Source organism: Hyalella azteca, unplaced genomic scaffold (assembly GCF_000764305.2).
Source record: "Hyalella azteca isolate HAZT.00-mixed unplaced genomic scaffold, Hazt_2.0.2 contig7741, whole genome shotgun sequence".
NCBI classification, from domain to species: domain Eukaryota; kingdom Metazoa; phylum Arthropoda; class Malacostraca; order Amphipoda; family Hyalellidae; genus Hyalella; species Hyalella azteca.
The window spans coordinates 474,096-495,632 of record NW_025937857.1 but is presented as its reverse complement, the minus strand read 5'-3'; the positions used below and the strand labels follow the sequence as shown (position 1 = coordinate 495,632).

The 21,537-nt window shown below is 38.9% G+C and overlaps 2 protein-coding genes across 2 annotated transcripts; both read left to right on the top strand.

Annotated features, from left to right (window-relative positions):
- The first annotated feature begins 15 nt into the window (after positions 1-15).
- On the top strand, positions 16-13,762 carry LOC108677055 (zinc finger protein 813). The gene is made up of 5 exons (XM_018165206.2): positions 16-130; positions 5,573-5,971; positions 6,157-6,768; positions 7,051-7,205; positions 9,031-13,762. The coding sequence occupies exons 2-5, from the start codon at positions 5,578-5,580 to the stop codon at positions 11,149-11,151; spliced, it is 3,282 nt and encodes a 1,093-aa protein (XP_018020695.1). The 5' UTR covers positions 16-130; positions 5,573-5,577; the 3' UTR covers positions 11,152-13,762.
- Positions 13,763-15,945: 2,183 nt separating this feature from the next.
- On the top strand, positions 15,946-21,131 carry LOC108677035 (integrin alpha-6-like). Its single transcript, XM_018165184.1, has 6 exons — positions 15,946-16,542; positions 17,657-17,867; positions 18,276-18,417; positions 18,846-18,916; positions 19,430-19,475; positions 20,884-21,131. The coding sequence occupies exons 1-6, from the start codon at positions 16,337-16,339 to the stop codon at positions 21,129-21,131; spliced, it is 924 nt and encodes a 307-aa protein (XP_018020673.1). The 5' UTR covers positions 15,946-16,336.
- The last annotated feature ends 406 nt before the right edge of the window (positions 21,132-21,537 follow it).

The window sequence follows — 21,537 nt, the reverse complement described above, 5'->3', positions numbered from 1 at the left end:
GTTCTCAGTTATGCGCTGAAGGATCATATGTTCGAACGCGCATCTGGCACGTAGACTTGTTTACAATTCACGTTATAAGAATGGTTTTCTTGATAACTCCAAGATAAGAACAATAGCAAGCCTAAGCAAGGTATAGTCTTCATATGTTTAACTAACCTTTATAAAAAATAATTTTTAAGATTTCTGTTGATATCTGCTTTGAGCTATGTTGAATTTGTATCCCAGGTAATAGGTATAAAGAATTGTAAATGTAGCAAGTTGAGTAGGCTACCTACTAAGAACTAAGGCTAGTAGTGAAAGATTTATCTTCTATGGCTTTATGGCTGAAGAGTGAAGCCTGAATAAATGTCATTAGCTGATAAAAATTTGAGCTTGCAGTCAATGTCTAATTCTGGATAGGTAGTATGTTGATTATGTTATCATATTTACATAAGAAAGTGAATCAAAAAGCTTACCACTATTAGACTATACTATACACCTTCTGGCTTCCACACCACCGCAGTGACAATTGATACACTGAGCTCATCAGAAACTGCCATGCCTCCAACATCGCACATGGATTGAAATCCAATACTACCGTGTTGACAATGCCTCCCTTGATTATTTATATTCACTTGGGTAAACGCGGTATATTCCGACATGGTGGGTAATTCCGACACCTCTCTAGTTTTTCCTTTATACTATAGTTTATATTAAGCTTTGTCTTAGTTCCACGCATTCGTTGATGGTTGAAATAGTGACGTCATACCTTTGTGTGCCAAAATATTGCCAAAACACTAGGTTTGGGCCGTCTGGCGGGAAAATGTTGAGATCCAAAGGGAGACAGTGCATGCCACCCAGTGAGATCATCCCATGGTCAGGAAGGTGCAGCGTGTACGCCGGAGGTTCGTTTTCGGATGTACACCAGTATGCCAGGGAAGAAAGTTGCCAATATGCTTGCTAAAAACGGAAGTGTAACCCTCGCCAATGCTGCATGATCGACACAGGCACACATACTTTACGATTGATGCCTGGCGATCGTCATAAACACACGTGCTTTACGATCTATATAGCCGATGCCCAATGATCAACACTGATGCGCGCTCTTTGCGATCAAAGTGGCCGATGCCTTATGATCGACACAAGCGCACGCGATTTACAATCGTTTTAGCCGATGCCCAATGATCAATACTGATGCGCACTCTTTGCGATAAAAGTGGAAGGTTCCTAATGATCGACACAAGCGCACGTGATTTACGATCGGTTTAGCCAATGCCCAATGATCAACACAGAAGCACGCTCTCTGCGATCAAAGTGGCCAATGCCTAATGATCGACACAAGCGCACACGATTTACGATCATTTTAGCCGATGCTAATGATCAATACTGATGCGCGCTCTTTGCGATCAAAGTGGAAGATGCCCAATGATCAACACAAGCGCGCGCGATTTACGATCGGTTTAGCCGATGCCCAATGATCAATACAGAAGCGCGTTCTCTGCGATCAAAGTGGCCGTTGCCTAATGAACGACACAAGCGCACACAATTTACGATCGGTTTAGCCCATGCCCAATGATCAACACTGATGCGTGCTCTTTGCAATCAAAGTGGCCGATGCCTAATGATCGACACAAGCGCACGCGATTTATGGTCGGTTTAGCTGATGCCCAATGATCAACACTGATGCCGCGCTCTCTGCGATCAAAGTGGCCGATGCTTAATGATTGACACAAGCGAATAACACAAAATATGGTAACACTAACAATATGGTATTAACAACACAACACATTGCAACACAAAATATAACTTCACAACAGCACTGCACTCATCACAACTACAACATATCACTATACAACACATTATAACACACCCTAATATGACATTACATTATAACATAACAACATAATGTAACATCATTACATAACTCAATGCACTGTAACACAACATAACATAAATAACATAGCATGACACATTGTAATGACATGACACAATACATTATAACATAACTAATCATGATATAACACTATACATCATAACATAACATAGAACAACAAAACAAATTATACCACAACATATCCTAATAAATCCCATTATAAGACATCATAACTCAACCCAGCACATTATAGCACATCATAATATAGCATCAAAAATTATAACACAATCAAACATGATACAACACATTGTAACACAACATAACATAACACATGATACTATATCAGATCACATTATAACACAACCTAATATAATAGAATACATCATAACATAAAAAAATTAAAACACAACAGAACACAGGACATCAGAACATAATATAATATAATATATTATGTTGCATTATAATCTGATGTGTTATGTTATGTTGTTATACTGTGCTATGTTATTTATGTTATGTTGTTATACTGTGCAATGTTATAATGTGTTATGTTGTTATACTGTGCTATGCTATGTGTTATGTTATGTTGTTATATTATGTTGTATTACGATGTGTTATGTTATGTTGTTATACTGATGCCAAGTTGTGTCTCGGAGCTTTCAGCATGCCTGTAAGAAGCTTTCCTTTGAGTTGCGAATAGTTTGAGGAGTGTTTTGTATCATAGTGTCTCTGAATGTTGCACTCTTTCAGCTCTGCAATACTATCGTTGCATATTAATCATAATGCTATGTTGCCAACCTATCAGACTCGATAAAAAAGTAGTATGCACTATGCACCCCTCTTTTCCTTGAATTCACGGCATTCAGTGTCCACATTTCTCTTCTTTCCTGGTCCCGACATTATCACCTGAAACGCTTCCAAGTTTGGGTTCACACTGGCAAGCAGACCAGGACGATAATGTTCTCAATCAAAGGGTCTTGGGTGGTTCACGGCAACATTTGTAAATATTTTATCAAATTTTAGAGACACCAGTTGCGCATTTTTACTGTTTTTTAGTTCATGCTTAAACAGAAATAAACGTCACGCTCGATTTTTGTACACATTATGTTGAAATACGAGATATCCTCAGCGGGCCGGATGGAACCTAGCCGAGGGCCGGATCCGGCCCGCGGGCCGTAGTTTGGAGACCTCTGATCTAGAATATTGTATATGTAATATCAATACCATTGTAATCAATACCATCATTTCATTGGTAATTTTAGAAAACAATGGGCAAGGATGTGCATTTTTTCTTAATTCTTTAAAAGTGAGTTTGGCACAAATGTGTGCATAAAGTTAGAGGTTTTTTTAGTAAGGCACAAAGGTAAATGATATCATTTCATTGTCTTGGAAAAAGAAAATTCATTCGCCTATGATTCCAAGACATAATTGTGATGGATGACACTGCCTTGACACATTTCCATGGAAAAAGGTAGAAACTCATTTAGTGCACTTTTAAAATTTGTCTAAATTGCTCATTTGGCCCTGAAATTAATGTGATGTTGTTGGGGGTTAGCCCTGTCTAGAGCCCAATGGCCTCTAGTTACCAGTACCAGGCCAATAGTACCAGTTTGTAAAGCAAAAGAAACTGAACTCAGGAGAACAAATTGAAAAGAACCAAGCAAAAAGTATATTGAAGAAAATCAGTGGCATATAAAAGGTAAATGGTGAAAATTAGTTGTTTAGTAATGTGACAGCCCAGGGCTTTGAGTAATGTGGTGAACCTTGCGTGAGAACAAAATAACCAGTAACCCAAACTGGATTGAACAGAACAGAATGAACAAGAATAATATGTAAAATCAATTAAACTAGGTTAGAATAATGATTAATAAACTAAACTGAAAAAAAAGATCAAAAATAATAACCAAGGTCTTGAGTCAGGGCAGTCTTTAGGCCAGGGTCTGGGAGTGTCTGTAAACAGAGTCCATGAAAACATGCCTTTGGTTATCTTACCAGTAGCCAAAATTGTAGGGAAGAAACAGGTACTTTATAGTGGTTCCAACAGAGTCTCCAGAATGGAAGTAACTGGTCACTGCTGAGGCCCAGCACTGGCTTGGCACTGAGCCCAGCTAGGCTCAAGGTCCACCATGGAAGCCCAAACTTGCAGGTCCCTTTCTCCCAGAAGGGTTCTGAACTGGCCCAGAACTCACTCCAAATTGGCCACTGCAAAACTGCAGGAACAAGAACATGTAAAACCTATCCACTAATAAAACACTTAGAACACTAAAACATTTATTAATCTACCTAATACAAAACTCAAGTACAAAACGTAAAGGGATTTTTTATACAAACATTTAATAATTGAAATTTAGAACTGAGATGCATGGTAAGAGTGTTTGCTTTGACTTGCTTATTACCGAGCCATGATAAGCTTTAATCGCAGGTCAGCAGAAGGTCAGCCATGAAGGTAGGAGCCATGAGATAATTTCCTAAGCAGGTTAGCTTTGTAGCTGAAAAAATATGTTAAAGTTCTCAGTCAGTAAGCCATCAGGCAATTAGAATTGATTGGCTGAAACTGCCAAGTTAGTTAGGTAACTGGCAGAGTCCAAGAATTAATTTAAAAAACACAGACAAAGCAGCAACTATATGGTTTCTTTTACAAAAAACTATGGGCAAAGAAAAGAAATCAATGCAAGTAATTTAAACTGTAAAATAAATTATTCACATGCCACATATGGCTCCTAACAATGTAGAATATTTTTCTTTATTTAAAGGTTATTTATAGTTAAAAAAAATTTTCTTTCTATTTCAAATTTTGGTTATAGACCTATACATATGTTCTGAAATGGAGTTAAATTCTTGACATAGATGGTTGAAACTGGGTGAAGACATTCCTCCCAGTTGTTACTTTGCTAGCAAGAAAGCATAGTCTGCCAAAACTTTCCTAGAATTTTTTTTCAAGCTACCAATTACTGACACCCAGCTTACATTTACTTTGTCCACAAATGGAAAATTGCTAGGCTTTACAAATGAAAAAACTATTGGTCTTTATTGTCTCCATTTGTCTCAGCAAAATTATTCAATTGTTATAAAAAATGTCATTTATTAAAAATGGAAAACAGTTGTATAATACCTACAAATATATTGAATCGGTTGGAAGTGTTGCAAAGCTCTATTATGTATTTGAAATTCTTATGAAATGGCCTGATTGTTGAAAATTATTTTATATTATTCTACATATGTATACATATCCATCACACACAGGTGGATATATTTGAAAGTCAAGCTGCTACTATATAGCCTTTTGATGTTATTAAGGTCTTAAATGAAATGTAATTATATTTTTATTGAAATTGTTATAGATGAAATTATTTTCTGAGAAATCTTGAGTTTTAATTTTGATTTGCATCCAATATGCCCAATGTTTGTACTTCAAAGTTTCAATTTCAAGTTTTAAAACTTACAGTGCTTGATAATGAATTTTTGAAACATTGTGTTCCATTAAAATATCATTTGGTAACCTGCTTCTTGATCTCCAGCTTTGCCAAGAAATTTTGTTTGACTCGTTGAAAAACAAATGAGAAAATTGTCAATGAGAATCATGCTTTGGTATTCAATAAAACTTGCATAAATGAAGAAATTCTGCCAATTATACCAATTATATGTATCTAATCTATTGTTGACTTCAACACATAAGCAGTTTTTGCTGTAGTTTTGAGTCTTACATCAAGAATTTTTTTTCAGCACTCATGGCTGTGGAGGTCCAGTGTGATGAACAGACTCCTCTGGATCTTTTGAGTCACTGCGCCATTGAGGAAATGACAAGCAACCTCAATGTGAACAGTGCTGCTGGTGCCAATGAAGAAAAGTCATCTAAAAATAAGTCTCACTGCTCTATGATCCGACACAGTCGGGATGCAACTGAACCGGTGCTATGCACATCCAATTCTGCTCCAGATACTATTTTCTACCTTGACAACAAAGGAAATCTAATAGAGGGTGTTGTGTCTGATTCATGTCAGATGTCTGAAATAATGACTGTGAAGTATGATGGAGATTCTACCAGCACTATTTTGGGCATTGGGCCCAAGTTTCATGAAAATAATGTTAGACTTTCCATGGAATCTGTTCACTTGGAGGCAGGTAAACAATACGGTAGTTTGTTTCAATTGGGATCCTTCATCCTTCTTTTGATGTATATTCATTTATTGTGTTCATTTTTGCATTGTTGTGTTCAGTCAGTATTTTTTGTTTAACCAAATATATACAAGTTGGCTTCTAGATCTAAATGTTATAACATCATCAGTCTGAAGTATGCTGTTTTTCAGATACCTGCCAAGAACCTTGTGGGTCTCCTTTTTATCCAAAAAATGAAACAGATGCTATGGATTATCAACAAATGGTCCTTGTTCCATCATCTAAGGCAGAAGGCAACACTGACTTGATAACCATATGTGATGGGATGCAAACTGTTCTCATGGAGACAGAAAGTGTGACATGTCCTGATGAAAATCATGATACAGAAAATTGCAATGACACCTTTTGTCATGTGAAGAGCAATACAGACCCCCTGTCTGGAGGTTCTAAGCGCACTAGGAAGCCCACACACAAGGGGGAAGACTACAAGAAGAGCTTCATGAACAGCGTCAGAAACTGCAAAGCTGCCGGAATGTCTAATAAAGTAACTGTGGTTCAAGCGTGTGCAGCTAACAGTGCCCTTGCTGCTTCTGAAGACCCTTTGCCGAAGAAGGAAGGCAGCAGTGATTTTGCAACACACCTTGTAAAAGAAGAGATTCAATCAAAATCTTTGGACTCGGGATTCCCCTGCGGCAGAAGAAAAAGAAAGAAAAAAGATTCATTTGATGCTTCTTCACAGTCAGAGAAGATTTCCAGAAGAAGAGTTGACAAATCTTCATTCAAAAAATCCACTTCATTGAAAAGTAATTATTGAGAGGAAGTCATGCACATTGCTAAATTTTATTCACTAATTTGATTGTGGCATTATATGTCTTGTCATATGTCTTGAGTAATTTATTATTTAAACTCATTACTAGCATACTATATTTTTTGGAGTCTATTTTCTAGAGGTGAGTGTAAATAATTGGCCAAAGACTTAATAAGCTAGCGTTCAAAAATTTAGAACTTGCAATTAGCTCCCAAATTTTCCTCGGTTTACCATATTTCTGTTATTTTTGCTTGATGCTGTTTCCTGCAATGTGCAGATGGACACCGGCGGCCCACATTCCGTTGCCGCAAATGCCCTTTGAGCTTCTCATGGGTCAGTGAACTCAAGTCTCACTTCCTGACACACAGCAATAACGGTTCCACTGGCAACACTGGCAGCTCTAGCAATACCTGCAACTCTGGAAATAGAAAGGTATGTATTCCTGTTATTCCGCACTTGGAAGACCAACAAGTGAGGAAAACAGTTTAACAATTCTCAAGAATTGTGGATTCTATTGTGAATCTTCTTCCACATTAATAAGAATTGAAAATCTCGAGCTCCTGCTCTAATCAGTGGAAGTATTGGGAGTGAACAACACGCAAATGGTTTGGTAACTGATGTAATAGGAATTCCTTAGTGGAAATTTTGATTAAAATGTACTCCCCACCTTTGTGTTTTGAATGGCAAATTATTGAGTCAAACCAATGTCATTCAATGGCAAATTATTGAGTAAATTTAATTTTCTTGTACTCCTCTTGGTGAGTAAAGTTGCATTAATTTGAAGGCAAGCCACATTTGAACTGTTCACTTGAAGAACAAACAAATAACGTGCGGGGTTAAGATCAGCGCTTGCGGCATGTAATATCTTCGTTTATCAACTCATCATATTAATATTTGAGGTTTAAGATAATACCGGTACCGTAAACTGGGGTAACTTTGACCACTTTTCTATTTCAAAATGATGCCATTTTTTTACTAGATAAGTTAAACTTAAATTGAAACATGCAAAATACAGGTCTATACTCTAGCTTTACTCACCATAAATTGCTGGCTCCTGCCTCTCATAGTTTTGATGTAATGTCAAAAAAAGTGATGGTCTTTGTTACCCCAGCTCTTGGGGTTTCTTTGACCGGGTGGTAAAATCAATTTTATTTTTTGGTAAAATAACTCCAAATAACTCCATGCATTGTAGTAGAACTCTTCTAGTTACATATGCAAAAGAAAAATTTTAGGAAAGTGTCATAGTTTGCAAATGGGGGGCGCCACCCCCAAATGGGCAAAATGTGACCATCTAATGGCAGCCATGATGGGGTAACATTGACCGGTTTGGAAATTAAGTTAAAATTACCATATATAAGACTCTGTAGAGTCTGAAACATGAAGAAAAAAACATTAATAGGTGTTTCAAACATAAAATATGTTATATAGGTACCTATGGTAATTTTAACTTAATTTCCAAGCCGGTCAATGTTACCCCGTCATGGCTGCCATTAGGTGGTCAAAGTTACCCCATTGGGGGGCGGCGCCCCCCATTTGCAAACTATGACACTTTTCTAAAATTTGTCTTTTGCACATGTAACTAGAAAAGTTCTACTACAATGCATCAAAACCTGAAGTTATTTTACCAAAAAATAAAAAAATTGGAGGGGGTACTCCGACAGGCTTTAAATAATAGCTCTTTTTTGTGGGTCACATTTTTAATTTTTTAACCTATTAGATATGCAAACTTTTTAAATCTTTCTATTGTGTTATGTAGCCTCAGTATTAGGCCTTTGATGGCCATTGACAAAATTTTTCTATGTCAAATCATTTTTGAGTTTTAGGGGTTTTTGTTAAAAAAACGAAAAGTGGTCAAAGTTACCCCGCCGGTCAAAGTAACCCCATTTTACGGTACTGAGGTTGAAGAAAATTTCCAATACTGCATCAATGTTTTGAAGTATCAGCTCATCTAAACACATCTAAATGTCAAACAAAACATTACTTCCTTTGGGCAAAGTAATAAATAGTAAAATAGTTTAACGTGAAGGTGGTAGAAATTGCTGATTACTTGATGTAGGAGGAGACATAAACGATTACCCTATGCTTATGATAATTTAGCATTTAATATTAGTTGGATTCCTACTTCAAAACAATCTAATCCAAATAGTTTACCTAAAATGAGTCTAACTTACAACCGAATAGAATAAGATCCTAAATTAAAAATTTAAATGCAGATATTACAGAATTCAGTATGAAAATAATTAGAAGTTGTTTTCAGAAATCGTTCATGTGCATGGAGTGTGACGAGACGTTCAGGACTGCCAAGCTGCTGACCTGTCACGAGCAGCGGGAGCACCAGGGACTTCCCCGGCCTGTAGGAGGCTCATGGCAGTGCAAGCTGTGCTCGAGTACCTTCGCCCACGCAGCGTCGTTCAAAGTGCACATGCGCGCGCACAGGGGAGAGAAACCATACCAGTGTGGTGAGTGCGGTGCTGTTTTCGTCCAAAGCGGCCACCTGATGATACATAAGCGCATCCACACGGGCGAGAAACCCTACACCTGCGATATATGCCTGGTGCAGTTCAAGCAGATCTCCCATCTGAAAACTCATGTTAGGACACACACCCTCGACCGTCCCTACAAATGCAGCAAATGTGACTCGGCCTTCGCGCAGAACAGCAGCTTGAAGCGCCATATGCGCTCACACACTGGCGAGAAGCCATACAAGTGTGAGGTGTGTGGCATGACATTCGTGGTGAAGAGCAACTTACAGCGTCACACGTACACCCACACGGGAGAGAAACCATATCCCTGTGACTTGTGCAACGCATCCTTCGGGCAAGTGATTGATCTGAAAAGACACAAGATCAGCCACACGGGCATCAAGCCCTACAAATGCGACTTGTGCGAGGCGCAGTTCAGCCGCAAGAACAACCTCAAATGGCATCGTCTGACGCACGCTGAAGGCGCTACGTTCAAGTGCGACGTTTGTGACGTGCCCTTTGCAACTCCAGGAGACTTGCGTTTCCACAAACGCAGTCATGATCCTCCAAAGCCATACCAGTGCACTCGCTGCCCAGCGTCGTTCCAACAGTTCTGCTCACTAACTAATCATCAGCTCATCCATACAGGGGAAATGCCCCGGTTTAAGAAGCAGTCAAGTAAGAGCAATAACAGTACTAAAGTTAACAATAGCAGCAGTAGCTGCAGTAGTAATAGTAGTGGAAGCAACACATCAAAGAAACCATTTTCGTGCAATAACTGCGATGCAACTTTTTGTGAGAAACGTAACTGGAAGCGTCATGTGATCTCAATGCATACCGACCTCCACACCAAAGATAAGCGACTAGGACGAAAGATGCACTCCTCAACTCTCACCAATGGTGACATTCCCAAGCTCGAAAGTTCTGTTGACAATAAATCCCAGGAAGTTAACGTCAAAATCGAACATGGCTTCTCTCCCGGAGACTCCTCGCCCTACGAGAGTGCAGAGGATCACGTTACTAACGGTCAGCTGTTGTGCGAGATTTTTAACTCAACTGGTCCGTCAGTTTCTGAAGGTCTCCCTATGTTACCAGGTGTCATTACCTTGCAACAACAAGAACAGCAGTCGCAACAGTCCTACCAACAAATGTTGTTTCAGACACCGGATTCAGTGTCGGTAACCACCAACAATGCTCAGTCGTCCGTGGTCTCCTCGGAGAGTGTAGTCGTGAGCAGCGGTGTACCAGAGTCACCACAGTACAGTGTGAGTGGAAGTGGCGCTCTGCTCAACCAGTTAATTCTCACCACCGGCCCCAACGAAAGCTCTAAAGTTGCTAGACCTGCTGGCAATTGCACTAACCATTTAGCTCATATCCTGACGCTTGTAGATGCTGTAAACAATCATTGGCAGGCGTGGTGCTTATGTGATTCTTCACAGCTCTTGCCTCCCACTGCTGGTGTTGATTCTGGCTCCTGTGCTGTCCTGCCGGTCGCCTCCCTTGAATCAGTTTCCTCTCCTATCATTTCTCCGAACTCTTGTAGAAATACGCAAACTAGTTGCTGCCAGTCGGTCATGGCACCTATCAACAACGCCGTTATGTCATCCTCGCACGTACCTAATGTATCTCCTGGATCCATCAATGCTAACAACTCAATTGTCGTGGAAGGCACAAATTCATTCATGGCTTCACCGGGTAGCATATTAGGGACGTCTAATTTAATGGCACAGAACGCCATTATGTTTATTCCGTCAGTGGGGGGTCAGAACGTCGCTGTGATGCCTCAAGGGGAACATCTTAACGTCACACCTGCAGTTGCTGTCCCTAATATCTTGTGTTCGCCAAGCAACCACAACCTACAGCAGCCTGATTCTTCGGACTCCATGAACACCGCAGCTGTGCTACAGCCTGTATGAAGCAAGTCTAATGCATCCATCAATTGACTGCTTTCACTGACGTCTAATGCCAATGTTTCTACTTAATTGAACTCTTGATCGTTTCGATTATTTGATTGGAAACAGAAAGTTATTCACAATTCACTTGATAAAGCTTAAGCTATTTTTGCAGGGAATTCCACAATCCTATGCCGACTGCTGTATCGTTATCTTCTTCATCGCCTTCTTCAAGTCTCGATAGTATCCATATTATTATTATGTCCAGTTTTGTACTGTTTCCGCTTTAAAATTTTCTACTTACGGAGAAGGAAGAACACATCTCTCTCATGCACAAGAGGGCTCTAAACCATTCAGCACAAATGCTGTCAAGGAAAGAGTGTTGTCCATTGTGTGCTGGTTGTCAAGTTGTGGTCATGTTCTTGTCAGGCTGTAAGTTCTTCGCTCGCGTCTGCTCAGTTTGGTGGATGCGTGAGATTCTAATACACACAAAATATAGACTTAGGTTGAATACACTGAGAAAGCTCTTAGCAACAACATTCGGACAGAAGATAAATTTATTATTAGTATACAAACATTCCAGTCTGGAAAATCTTATGCGGGACGTCTAATTGGTATGAATGTGTAGTCAGTTATGGTTAATTCATGAAAGATGGACACAGTGAGATGAACCCTATCTGTACCTGTTTGCTGATGCTCCATGCACTTTGTTAGATAGTATGCTCTGAAATAAGAATTGTTTATTAATAGGGGAGTTCTTGCGAGCGTGTTATGAACGGTATGTGTGGGTGTGTATATACTCAGCATTTTAATAAACTGCTGGGCTGGTGAGAGTGAGCGATAGTTTCGTAAGTTTTTTGTGGATTGCTAGCTAAATTGCCCCGGCATTTGAGGGGCAAGAAGTTATGACAGTCTAAGCGATGTACGAGTATGTTCAGTAACAGAGAAGCCAAAAATTGCTCCCACGTATGTCATGGTATTAGATTGGAATAAGAATTTTATATTGCGCCATAATATGATTTTAAAGCTTTGTGTATTTGTTGAGCGTTATGACTTAGCATTGTGGTGAAGGAATTATAACGTCGTGTTTTGAGTTGAAAAATTCGTACGATTTTGAAGGCTTGGCAGATATCAAGTATATATAGGAGTGTCTGTCGCTCGGAATTGATGCTATCCTGTATATGAAGCATAAGTTAGTGAGAAGTGAATAGTGATAGACTTTCTAGTCATGATGTCTGTGAGAAAAACAGGATATGGGCTGTTGTTCGAAGAGTTGGAGAGGTTCAGTGCCGTTAATGGTTTGCCGAGGCAAGTGTTTGGTCTTTGTAGTGGATGCTGCTTCAATGGCTGTAATTTCGGTATTAGACTTTCAAGATTTTTACCTATTTTCCTCAATGATGGCATTATTCACTGTGAATGTGAACGTCAGTTATATTTACGATTGTGTATTTGCCTCGCGTGGCTATGCTTTTCGAGATATGCACTGAAAATGTTTTTGTTGGGAGGTATTATACACGATTGTGTATTTAATACGCGTGGCTATGCTTTTCGAGATATGCTCTGAAAATGTTTTTGTTGGGAGGATTTTTGGGTGATTTATGAGAATGTCGTTTGGTATCGTGGCTAGTGTGTGGGCGTGTGTTATTTATTTAATGGGAATTTGTGTTTTTTGCGCTTGTGTCTCTTCTCCGTGCTTTGGCAGGTGCTTTATTACCAGTCATTTGATATGCTGGAGTGTTGTTGATTTAGAAGGATGACATCTGAGGAGGTAACTGATGCCTATGAACACTATAAATTAGGTCAATAGTGTAGTTGGTTTGTGTTGACTATTTGAGTAGGTATATCAGTACGGCTATGATGGTGTTTCCACAAACTTTTTCCAATGGGGGTTTCGTTTGTTTTCTAATAAGATTTTAATTATACATCGAGTTCATGGTGTGATCAATGCGTGTTGATGTGAGTGGCGAGCGATAGAATAGTTTTTAGTAATGACATAATTTGGCTGATTTTTTTTATTTCGGGTTCCACCAAAAAATGGATTTATCAAATGTGTTCTGTCTATTTTTTCGGTTAATTGAACGATATTTTTTGCTGTAGTTGGCAGAGGGAAAGCCATTTGGTGAGAGGCATTTTAATATTTTACTAATTAAACGAAATTAATGCAAATTTTAAAAATGTTTAAACTTGAAGCACTAAAATCTTTATTTCGCCTTTTATTGAAAAATATATTTTTTTAAGTCTTTAATATATTATATATAGCCTGCTCTTTATAGCCTGCTTTTGATCCACCAACGCCATTGAAAAATATCGTTTGTCTTTAATGAGAAAAGGAACATGAAAATCCTTTATAAATTCCGTTCTCTGGTCTGCAATCGAACTTTCATTAAAGTATTGTATAAAGATTTCGACTTCTCTCGTTCTGTGGCGAATATCTTTTATGGTAGAAGCGTAAAGGAGTGACTCGTGTATACTCGATTTATTACTTTGAATGTATTGCTTCGTTTAATGTATATATATTCGGGTAATATTCCATGCTAGACCTTAAGCACTTTTCCCTCATTGTTGTAAAACCATACATGCGTTTCTATATGCTCTAATTCGTGTAAAAATGTAAATAATTTTTCTCTGTTTGGCATCAACTTGCTATTCTATATGAAATCGAAGGTTTATCTTAAGTATAGAGTATGCAGTGCAGTATTTAGTGTAGATGGCATCGCAATGTTTTTGCTAAACTGTTATCATAAAAGGCTTGGTGCTTTGCAATCATTATTATTGGCAAAAAATATTAAGATTCTCAAGTTATGTTTTGTTCTCAGACTCATTTATTAAGTTTAAGGCTTCTTCAGCAGCAAACCTCGGTATCTCGGTGCGGTAGGCAGGGTGGCCCAGTGGTAGAGGCAGGGTGGCCCAGTGGTTAAAGTTCAGAGTATACCAGGATTGGCGCAGAGAGGCGCGGGTTCGATCCCAGCTCTGTGCGCCAGTTTCTGGTCAGAATCGGCAAGGAGGCCGGGCGGTTAAGCTGAGCAGAAATGTAGCAGTGAGTTGCGAGTTCGAGACCGCAAAATGCTGTGAATGTTCTGCGATGTTGAGAATCGGCGACAGGACTGCGGCCTACTAAACGCTGAAACCGCTATTATTATTATTATCTATTCTCGAGACCTGAAATTGTTCATCAAGAATGATCGACATTCTCGGACGTGATCGATTACAGAATTACTCGTTAGTTAGGGTTTTTGTTCACATTATGCATTCAATTGAGGACTTGGGCTTTATTTTAGGCAAATTTTGAGCTTACTCGAAGCACGATAGCGAAAGCTGCCGAGGTCCGTGTTGTGTCATTTGTTTAAGATTGATGACCTTATGAATTATTGAAGTAAATAAGCTACGAGTAGAATGTTCACGTTCCCAATTTATCTAGTTGTGTTTAATTGAGTCTTAAGCTAACACTTTCCCACCAGATTTGTTTATAGTGAATCGCCACTCTTCCCTATGTAACTATTTATTTTGGGCAGATGTGTAATAGTTCTATGCTGTTGGTATTTTTTGCGTTCAATGCGATTCAAATCAGTTTTGTTTCTTTCGTATCCTAGATATACTTATAGGATGATTTGAAACCCGACACATCTGCTGGCAGATCATCATATGCTGGGATGAGGTTCCGTGCATAATTCTCAATAGGGTTTGGTGCGAGCGCTTAGCTTGTTTTTTATATCCTGCTTCTGTACATAGAATCATCTTTTTCTTTCTTTCTTATCTATTATTATAGGAGCACTGGAAACTAGTCCATAAAGCCCCTTGCCTAAATAGGATTGAATTGGTACCTAACAGTTTACCAGCTCTGAAAATCTGAAACATGGAGAAACATAGAATCCTCGATTCGTGGTTTGTCCTCCGGTAAAGTTAATGTTATTGTGGTGCAATAGTCCCGTGTCAGCGTTAGTTTAAGTGATGTTTCTTCTGCACCAAAGACTGAGCAATGTAGATCATGCGTCGTGTATGTGATGTGTGTTGTTAATAAATTGTCGTGTAGTATGTCGACTTTTCCTTCAATGCCCTTCAAGTAGATCAAAATAAGAGAAGTATTCCATCGCTTTACCAGGCTCATTCTAAACAACTAAGTGAAGCTCAAGTACAGGCAAAGAAATGCAGGTTTGTCAAGATCTTTGGTTAGTCTTTCATATTTAAAACATCAGCTGTATAGCTTTGGGAAAAAGCTGGTGCTCTTAGCTAAAGTTGCAATAGAAACGTGCTTCGGTTTAGTTTAGTTTCTCGCTGATATCTCGTGATGATCTCTTTTGTTTATTTAAATTCTTGTAATTGAGATTGAAATCCGGTGCTTAAAAAGCTGATCTCTTGGCGTGTGTGAAATTTGATTCTGGCAAATTGTTGTTGGACTTGGCGAATAATTTTTTTTGCGAGAGGCTAAGATCGGCCAGTTTTGGGTTCAAGACCCGCGGCCAACTGTGAAACTTTTGGTCTAAATCGGTGGAATTGGCGGTTAGCAGCAAGATTGAAGCAGGGAGTTGCATGTTCGAGACCCGTAGTAAGTTGTAAAAATTCTGCGATTTGTAGAATCGGCGACTGGCCTGATGGCCGAATGTTAACTCGAATTCAACATTCTTATTCTAATTGAGATTTCTGTTCTCTTTAGGAATACTCAAGATTATGTATCACACCCATCCGGTTGCAGGTAACTCGCATTTACGACGGGATTACTGATAAGCGAAGACTCTTGAGAATTATCAGATTATCTGATAAGAGGCTTCGATGCTACGAACTCTATTCTGCCAAGTCTTCCTAGCTTGCAATGAAGTCTTTTAGTGTGTGTTGCTCTTGCAATTAGGTTCTCCAAACTCGCATAGATCACTGAAGATGAAGTGATTACATAATTATTCTTTATTCTAGACATAGTTTTCCTAAGTGGACTTGGGACGCTTACTACGTACTACTCGAGTCGGCTGTTTGAAACCAGTGAAGTGCGCGGTTAACATCGTGATTCCGGATAAAATCTTGGTTCGAAGAGAAGGTTTGCCGATCTGAACACGATTTCTAAATGAGATAACAAGCCAGGATGACGATTATTAGACGAATCGTAGCACTCAAAAGTTTGTCAAATCTATAAAAAAGGTAACTTTGTGTCTTTTATCAGTTGTTCACCCGAGTTTATTGGTTCTATAGCCTCGTTAGTCGACAAGAAGTGGCAGTCATCATGGTGAAGGAGATGTCATCCAAAAACCGCAATGTTTGCTGTTGTGCAAGCATGACTATTTATTGCTTGATCAGTTTTGTTCTTCTCACAAATGTGATGCATACCGAAGGATTTGCTTTCGAAAAACAGCCTTCAGCCAAGTTTCAGCCACCAGCCACAGTTGAGGAATTGGAATTTGGATTTACCTTGGCATACGAACAAGAAACGTGAGTTGTGTACGTTCTATTATATTCTTCTTAAGCAGGTTTCGTTGAAGACCGGAGAATTCGTTTTATTGACAATAAAGTTCTATTATATGAGTAGGTATGTGCAAATCGTTTTTAACTTATGTTTAATTGTTTTCACAATCTATATTAATTATTTATTAAGGTTTAGTGAAATAAACGTTTTGGAGATTTGCTAGCTCATAGCAGGGATTTTCTAAAATTCATAAATCAGTAATTATTGATTGTAATATTCTTAGTTATATGTAAGCGTATCACATATGTGGTACTTCATTTAAATCACTTGGGATCTCTACATTAGCATTGGCACATCCATAGGAGATAGATCACGTACTCCCACATAATACTTTATTACAGCAGCAGCAGCAGCAGCAATCAGTATGTACAATTTAGATATCGATCAGCAGAAGGAGACTTCCGACTAGGGTGAGAGCGTTAAGTCAACAACCATTAATACCTAAAATAACTCGTCCCTAGTAAGTTCAGTCCGCAATACATATACTAGCGTAATGTCGGAATACCCGTTGTTTTGTCATAACAAATTCCTCACAGCGTATTTGTTGTGATTGGCGCTTATAACAGGAAATATGCTGCTAATAAAACAATCAGTTTCCGTTACTGCCTCTGTAAGCCAGATATTAACAAAATTGGAAATTGCGACCATAACTTTGAACCAGCGTATTCCTGTCCTGAACAAATGCTTTAATCAAGCGTAAAAAACTTAGAAATTGGAAAAGTTAGTCCTTTGAAATTTTGTTACTAAATCAAATTCATTACTATTTATTTACTAGTACTGCTTTTTGAGGGAGTCCATGTAGGCAGAAAAGTCGCAAGCTGCCTAACAGTACCAATCTTCTTACAATTATATATATTCTTCGGAAATTTCATTCCTATTCATGAGCCGTAAAGGTTTTTTCGATCCCCCGGACCTCTATCTTCTAATTCAAAATGGCCACCTCGAAGCCAACACGTAAATTTACCCAAATTTTTTTACCCAATTTAAACGAGAAATTCTTTTTTACCCAATTTCAACGAGAAATTCTTTTTTTTAACCAATGTCAACGAGATCGGTAATGTAATTACATTGTCCCGCAAGGTTTTTGGTTGGGTCGCCACGCAGCTCCGTGAACAGCGAAGGTGCTCTCTACTCCTGCCCCCTCGCTATGTTGTCCTCCGGCTCACGCGTCTGCTCCAAAATCAACATCGCCGGAAGTGACGCCAGTGGTACAACGCAGGATGTTTGTTCCTATGATGCGGATTGGCAGAGACTTGGATCCTCTCTCGCGGTATCCGGAAAGAAAATTTTGGTAGGTGCTGATTAAAAAGTGGTATTTAATCACAGAAAATTCGATTTCTGTATTGAGGTAAGAAAATGTTGTTGAGGACAAATTCAGGCGACTGCTAACCACCCTCATGCACGTTGAGTCTGCGTTTGACTATTGCGGTGTTCATCTCTGCCAAATTACCAAAGTTGGGATTGAGAGTAAATATCGGTTTTATAATCGAATTGTTGTTTATCGCTTTATCTTTATATTATAGTCTAATTAAGCTCTAGTGACTCTGCACCCTACATTATAGTGTGAATGGACATCTCCCTCTTCGCTGCTCACACGGCGCAATATGCACCTTGTTTATTTGTGGCTGCTTACATTGTACTATGCAATTATAATATATTTTTTAAATTCAAACATTAATTACAATGCTATCTTCGGCAGACATGCGCACCTACCTGGAACAACACGTGCACGAAAGTCTATGGAGACAAGTACAGCACCATTGTCGGGAAGTGTTTTTACAGCACAAACGGAGTACAGGGACCATTCTCCTCCATAGTACCCGTCTACGACTGGAAGACGGGTGAGATTTTCTTGTTAAATCTCACTACGAAGAATCTTTTAATAAATAAAAGACATCGAATACCTCAGATGCTTCCGACTTCCATAATGTGTTGAATTTCGTTTTAAAAAATTTTATGCATATAATTTTTTATCAGGACAAATTATAATACTAATAATTTTATTTATTTTTAGTTTATTTTTTATTGATAATTTATCAGGGCAACTTTTTATCAGAAATTAAGACCATTGGCCCACAATACGTGGTTAATCATGTCGTACTTTCTTCAGAAATATTCCTTTGAAATCGTATTTAATATTTTAAAAGTATTGAACCCGGCGAACCGAAGTTATTGTAGGCACAGTGGGAATTAATTATAACATAATTAAATAAAGTTCGATTTCTGTATTGGAATATATAATTCAGTATATATTTAAATTACTTTTCAGGTACCTTGCCAATGTATCACATCAAAGATGGCAGATGTCAAGTTGGCTTTGGCTCTCATTTTCTTCAGGCGGTGAGTGAGCAAAGTTCTTCGGCTGACGTGAAATTTGATGAACCTATTCTTACATATGTTGATATGCAGTATATTTTTTAAAACTGAATGTGTGAAAACACTTCAAACATCTTAGCAGACAGCTAGTCGACTTGAGTGTATGACGATGAATTTCGTCAGAAACTCTTAAGTTCACACAGGAAGCCTCTTTATAATTTTGTGGATTCTTGGAATAACAGCTATTTAGTAAATTTTTATTGCTATCAAACGGAGTGTATAACTTTATGTTTTAGCGTTGCAATTTTGCTATGCTTAATTATATTATCATTGTGAATCCGGTAGTTCATAGCTGTTGATGACGGAATGGGATCGTTGTTTTAATAAACGAAAATGCGACGATAAATAAATTTGTGGCGACGACATTTTTTATAAAAATTATTGATGATTTTTCAACTGAAGGCTATACATCCTGTTCAGATATGTACATGATAGAAAGTAAATCTTTGTTATAAGTCATCTCATTGTTTTCTGCAGAGCAACGAGATGGTTTTGGGGGCTCCTGGGTGCACCTCGTGGATAGGTGAGTGGAATGAGTCATGTGCGATGGGTGAGTGAAATGCGTCATGTGCGATGGGTGAGTGGAATGCGTCATGTGCGATGGGTGAGTGGAATGAGTCATGTGCGATGGGTGAGTGGAATGCGTCATGTGCGATGGGTGAGTGGAATGCGTCATGTGCGATGGGTACATATACAACATATCCACCATATATTGTATGTTATACTTACAGACGATCTACCAATTTTTTTTATACATACATGACACTTCTAAGCTCTGATGATGATACATTATAGCATTCAGTTGATCATTTAAGAGAATTTCGATTTAGGAACGTTTGAATAAATCTATTAAATATTTTATAAACAAAATTGTGTCCTTAGTATCCTTAGTATTTGTTTGGGACATAGCAGTCCCAGGCCACGATGGATCGCCGCCTTTGGTTATAGTTCATCCGCCCTCATTTGGGCCACCTGATGCACGATGCTGTTGCTTGCTTCTCGCCGCTGGTAGTGTTGCATGGGAGGTCGATCTGGGATTGTGCTCAGGAACACGTCTAGCTGTCTCTTGAAGGTCTCCAGGGTGAACTCCCCCTCTCTACAGCCTTGGTCCTGCCACGGAGAGTGATCCTTCTCGCAGGGATTGAAATCTGACTGCGGATCTGTTACGCAGGGGAGGGATCTTGCACAGTCTCCCCCTTCTCTCGTTGTGATATGTCTGAATCTTGAAGGTCTCGCTCTCGAAGTTTGGCACCATTCCGGTTAGCATTTTCCATGTGTACAGAATGACATACCTCTCCCGTCTCCTCTGCAGTGAGTACAGATTTAGTCGCTGTAACCTCCCCCAGTAGTTAAAATTCTCCATCCCTCTGATCCTGGAAGTAAAGGTTCGTTGGACTCCTTCCAGATGCCGTATTGCGCCTAGTGTGAACGGAGTCTAGAGCTGGCAGCAGTATTCAAGGATAGGTATTACAAGGGCTCTGAAGAGTGTGATCATCGAAGTGTGAAGAGTGTGTGAAGAGTGTGAAGAGTGTGTCATTTATATAAATAAGAAATTTGCGATATATTATAAATATATTTCTTATTCCTAAACGTTACTTTGCATTTCAGGTGATGTTTTCCAAGAAATTTCCAAGAAATTTGTAAAATATTATAAATATATTTCCTATTCCTAAACGTTGCTTCGCTTTTCAGGTGATTTTTCCAAGAAATTTCTAGGAAATTTGTAATATAGTATTAATATATTTCTTATTCCTGAACGTTGCTTATCATTTCAGGCGATGTTTTCCAAGAAATTTCCAAGAAATTTGTATTATATTATAAATATATTTCTTATTCCTAAACGTTGCTCGGCATTTCAGGTGATTTTTCTAAGAAATGTGTAATATATTATAAATATATTTTTTATTCCTAAACTTTGCTCCGCATTTCAGGTGATGTTTTCCAAGGACCTCTGAGTCCCGAAGGACCCTACGTGAGGAGAGGAAACAGCAGCTACACCGCAGGACTCCTGGACCCCTCTTCTGAAAACCCGAATGCGTACGACATCCCACACTTAGAGGAACTTTGTCCAAATTATGATGCACTTTTGGAAAGTTCCTCTATGGAACTTTCTATAGAGGAACTTTCCATTTATGCACTTTTGGAAAGTTCCTCCTCTGGAACTTTGTCCAAATTGTGATACAGATTTGCCATAATCTAGCTCATATTGCCCTGTTGCGCCCGGAAAAAAAAGAATGCATCTATGTTGTAGCGAGTGTGTCAATATTTGGTCAATTTTACCATCCTTATTTCTTAGAGTTTGTTATATCATGACTTATTGGTGACAAGGTTCAGTAGGTGACAAGGTTCAGTAGGTGACGAGGTTCAGTAGGTGACGAGGTTCAGTAGGTGACAAGGTTCAGTAGGTGATGAGGTTCAGTAGGTGACAAAGTTCAGTAGGAGACGAGGTTCAGTAGGTGACGAGGTTCAGTAGGTGACGAGGTTCAGTAGGTGACGAGGTTCAGTAGGAGACGAGGTTCAGTAGGTGACGAGGCTCAGTAGGTGACGAGGTTCAGTAGGTGACGAGGTTCAGTAGGTGACGAGGT

Coding starts and splice junctions, on each gene's coding strand:
- LOC108677035 (XM_018165184.1), top strand. CDS start 16,337: ATGGTGAAGGAGATGTCATCCAAAAACCGCAATGTTTGCTGTTGTGCA. Junction 17,868..18,275: donor TATCCGGAAAGAAAATTTTG/GTAGGTGCTGAT, acceptor TATCTTCGGCAG/ACATGCGCACCTACCTGGAA. Junction 18,418..18,845: donor CGTCTACGACTGGAAGACGG/GTGAGATTTTCT, acceptor ATTACTTTTCAG/GTACCTTGCCAATGTATCAC.
- LOC108677055 (XM_018165206.2), top strand. CDS start 5,578: ATGGCTGTGGAGGTCCAGTGTGATGAACAGACTCCTCTGGATCTTTTG. Junction 5,972..6,156: donor ATCTGTTCACTTGGAGGCAG/GTAAACAATACG, acceptor GCTGTTTTTCAG/ATACCTGCCAAGAACCTTGT. Junction 6,769..7,050: donor AAAATCCACTTCATTGAAAA/GTAATTATTGAG, acceptor TGCAATGTGCAG/ATGGACACCGGCGGCCCACA.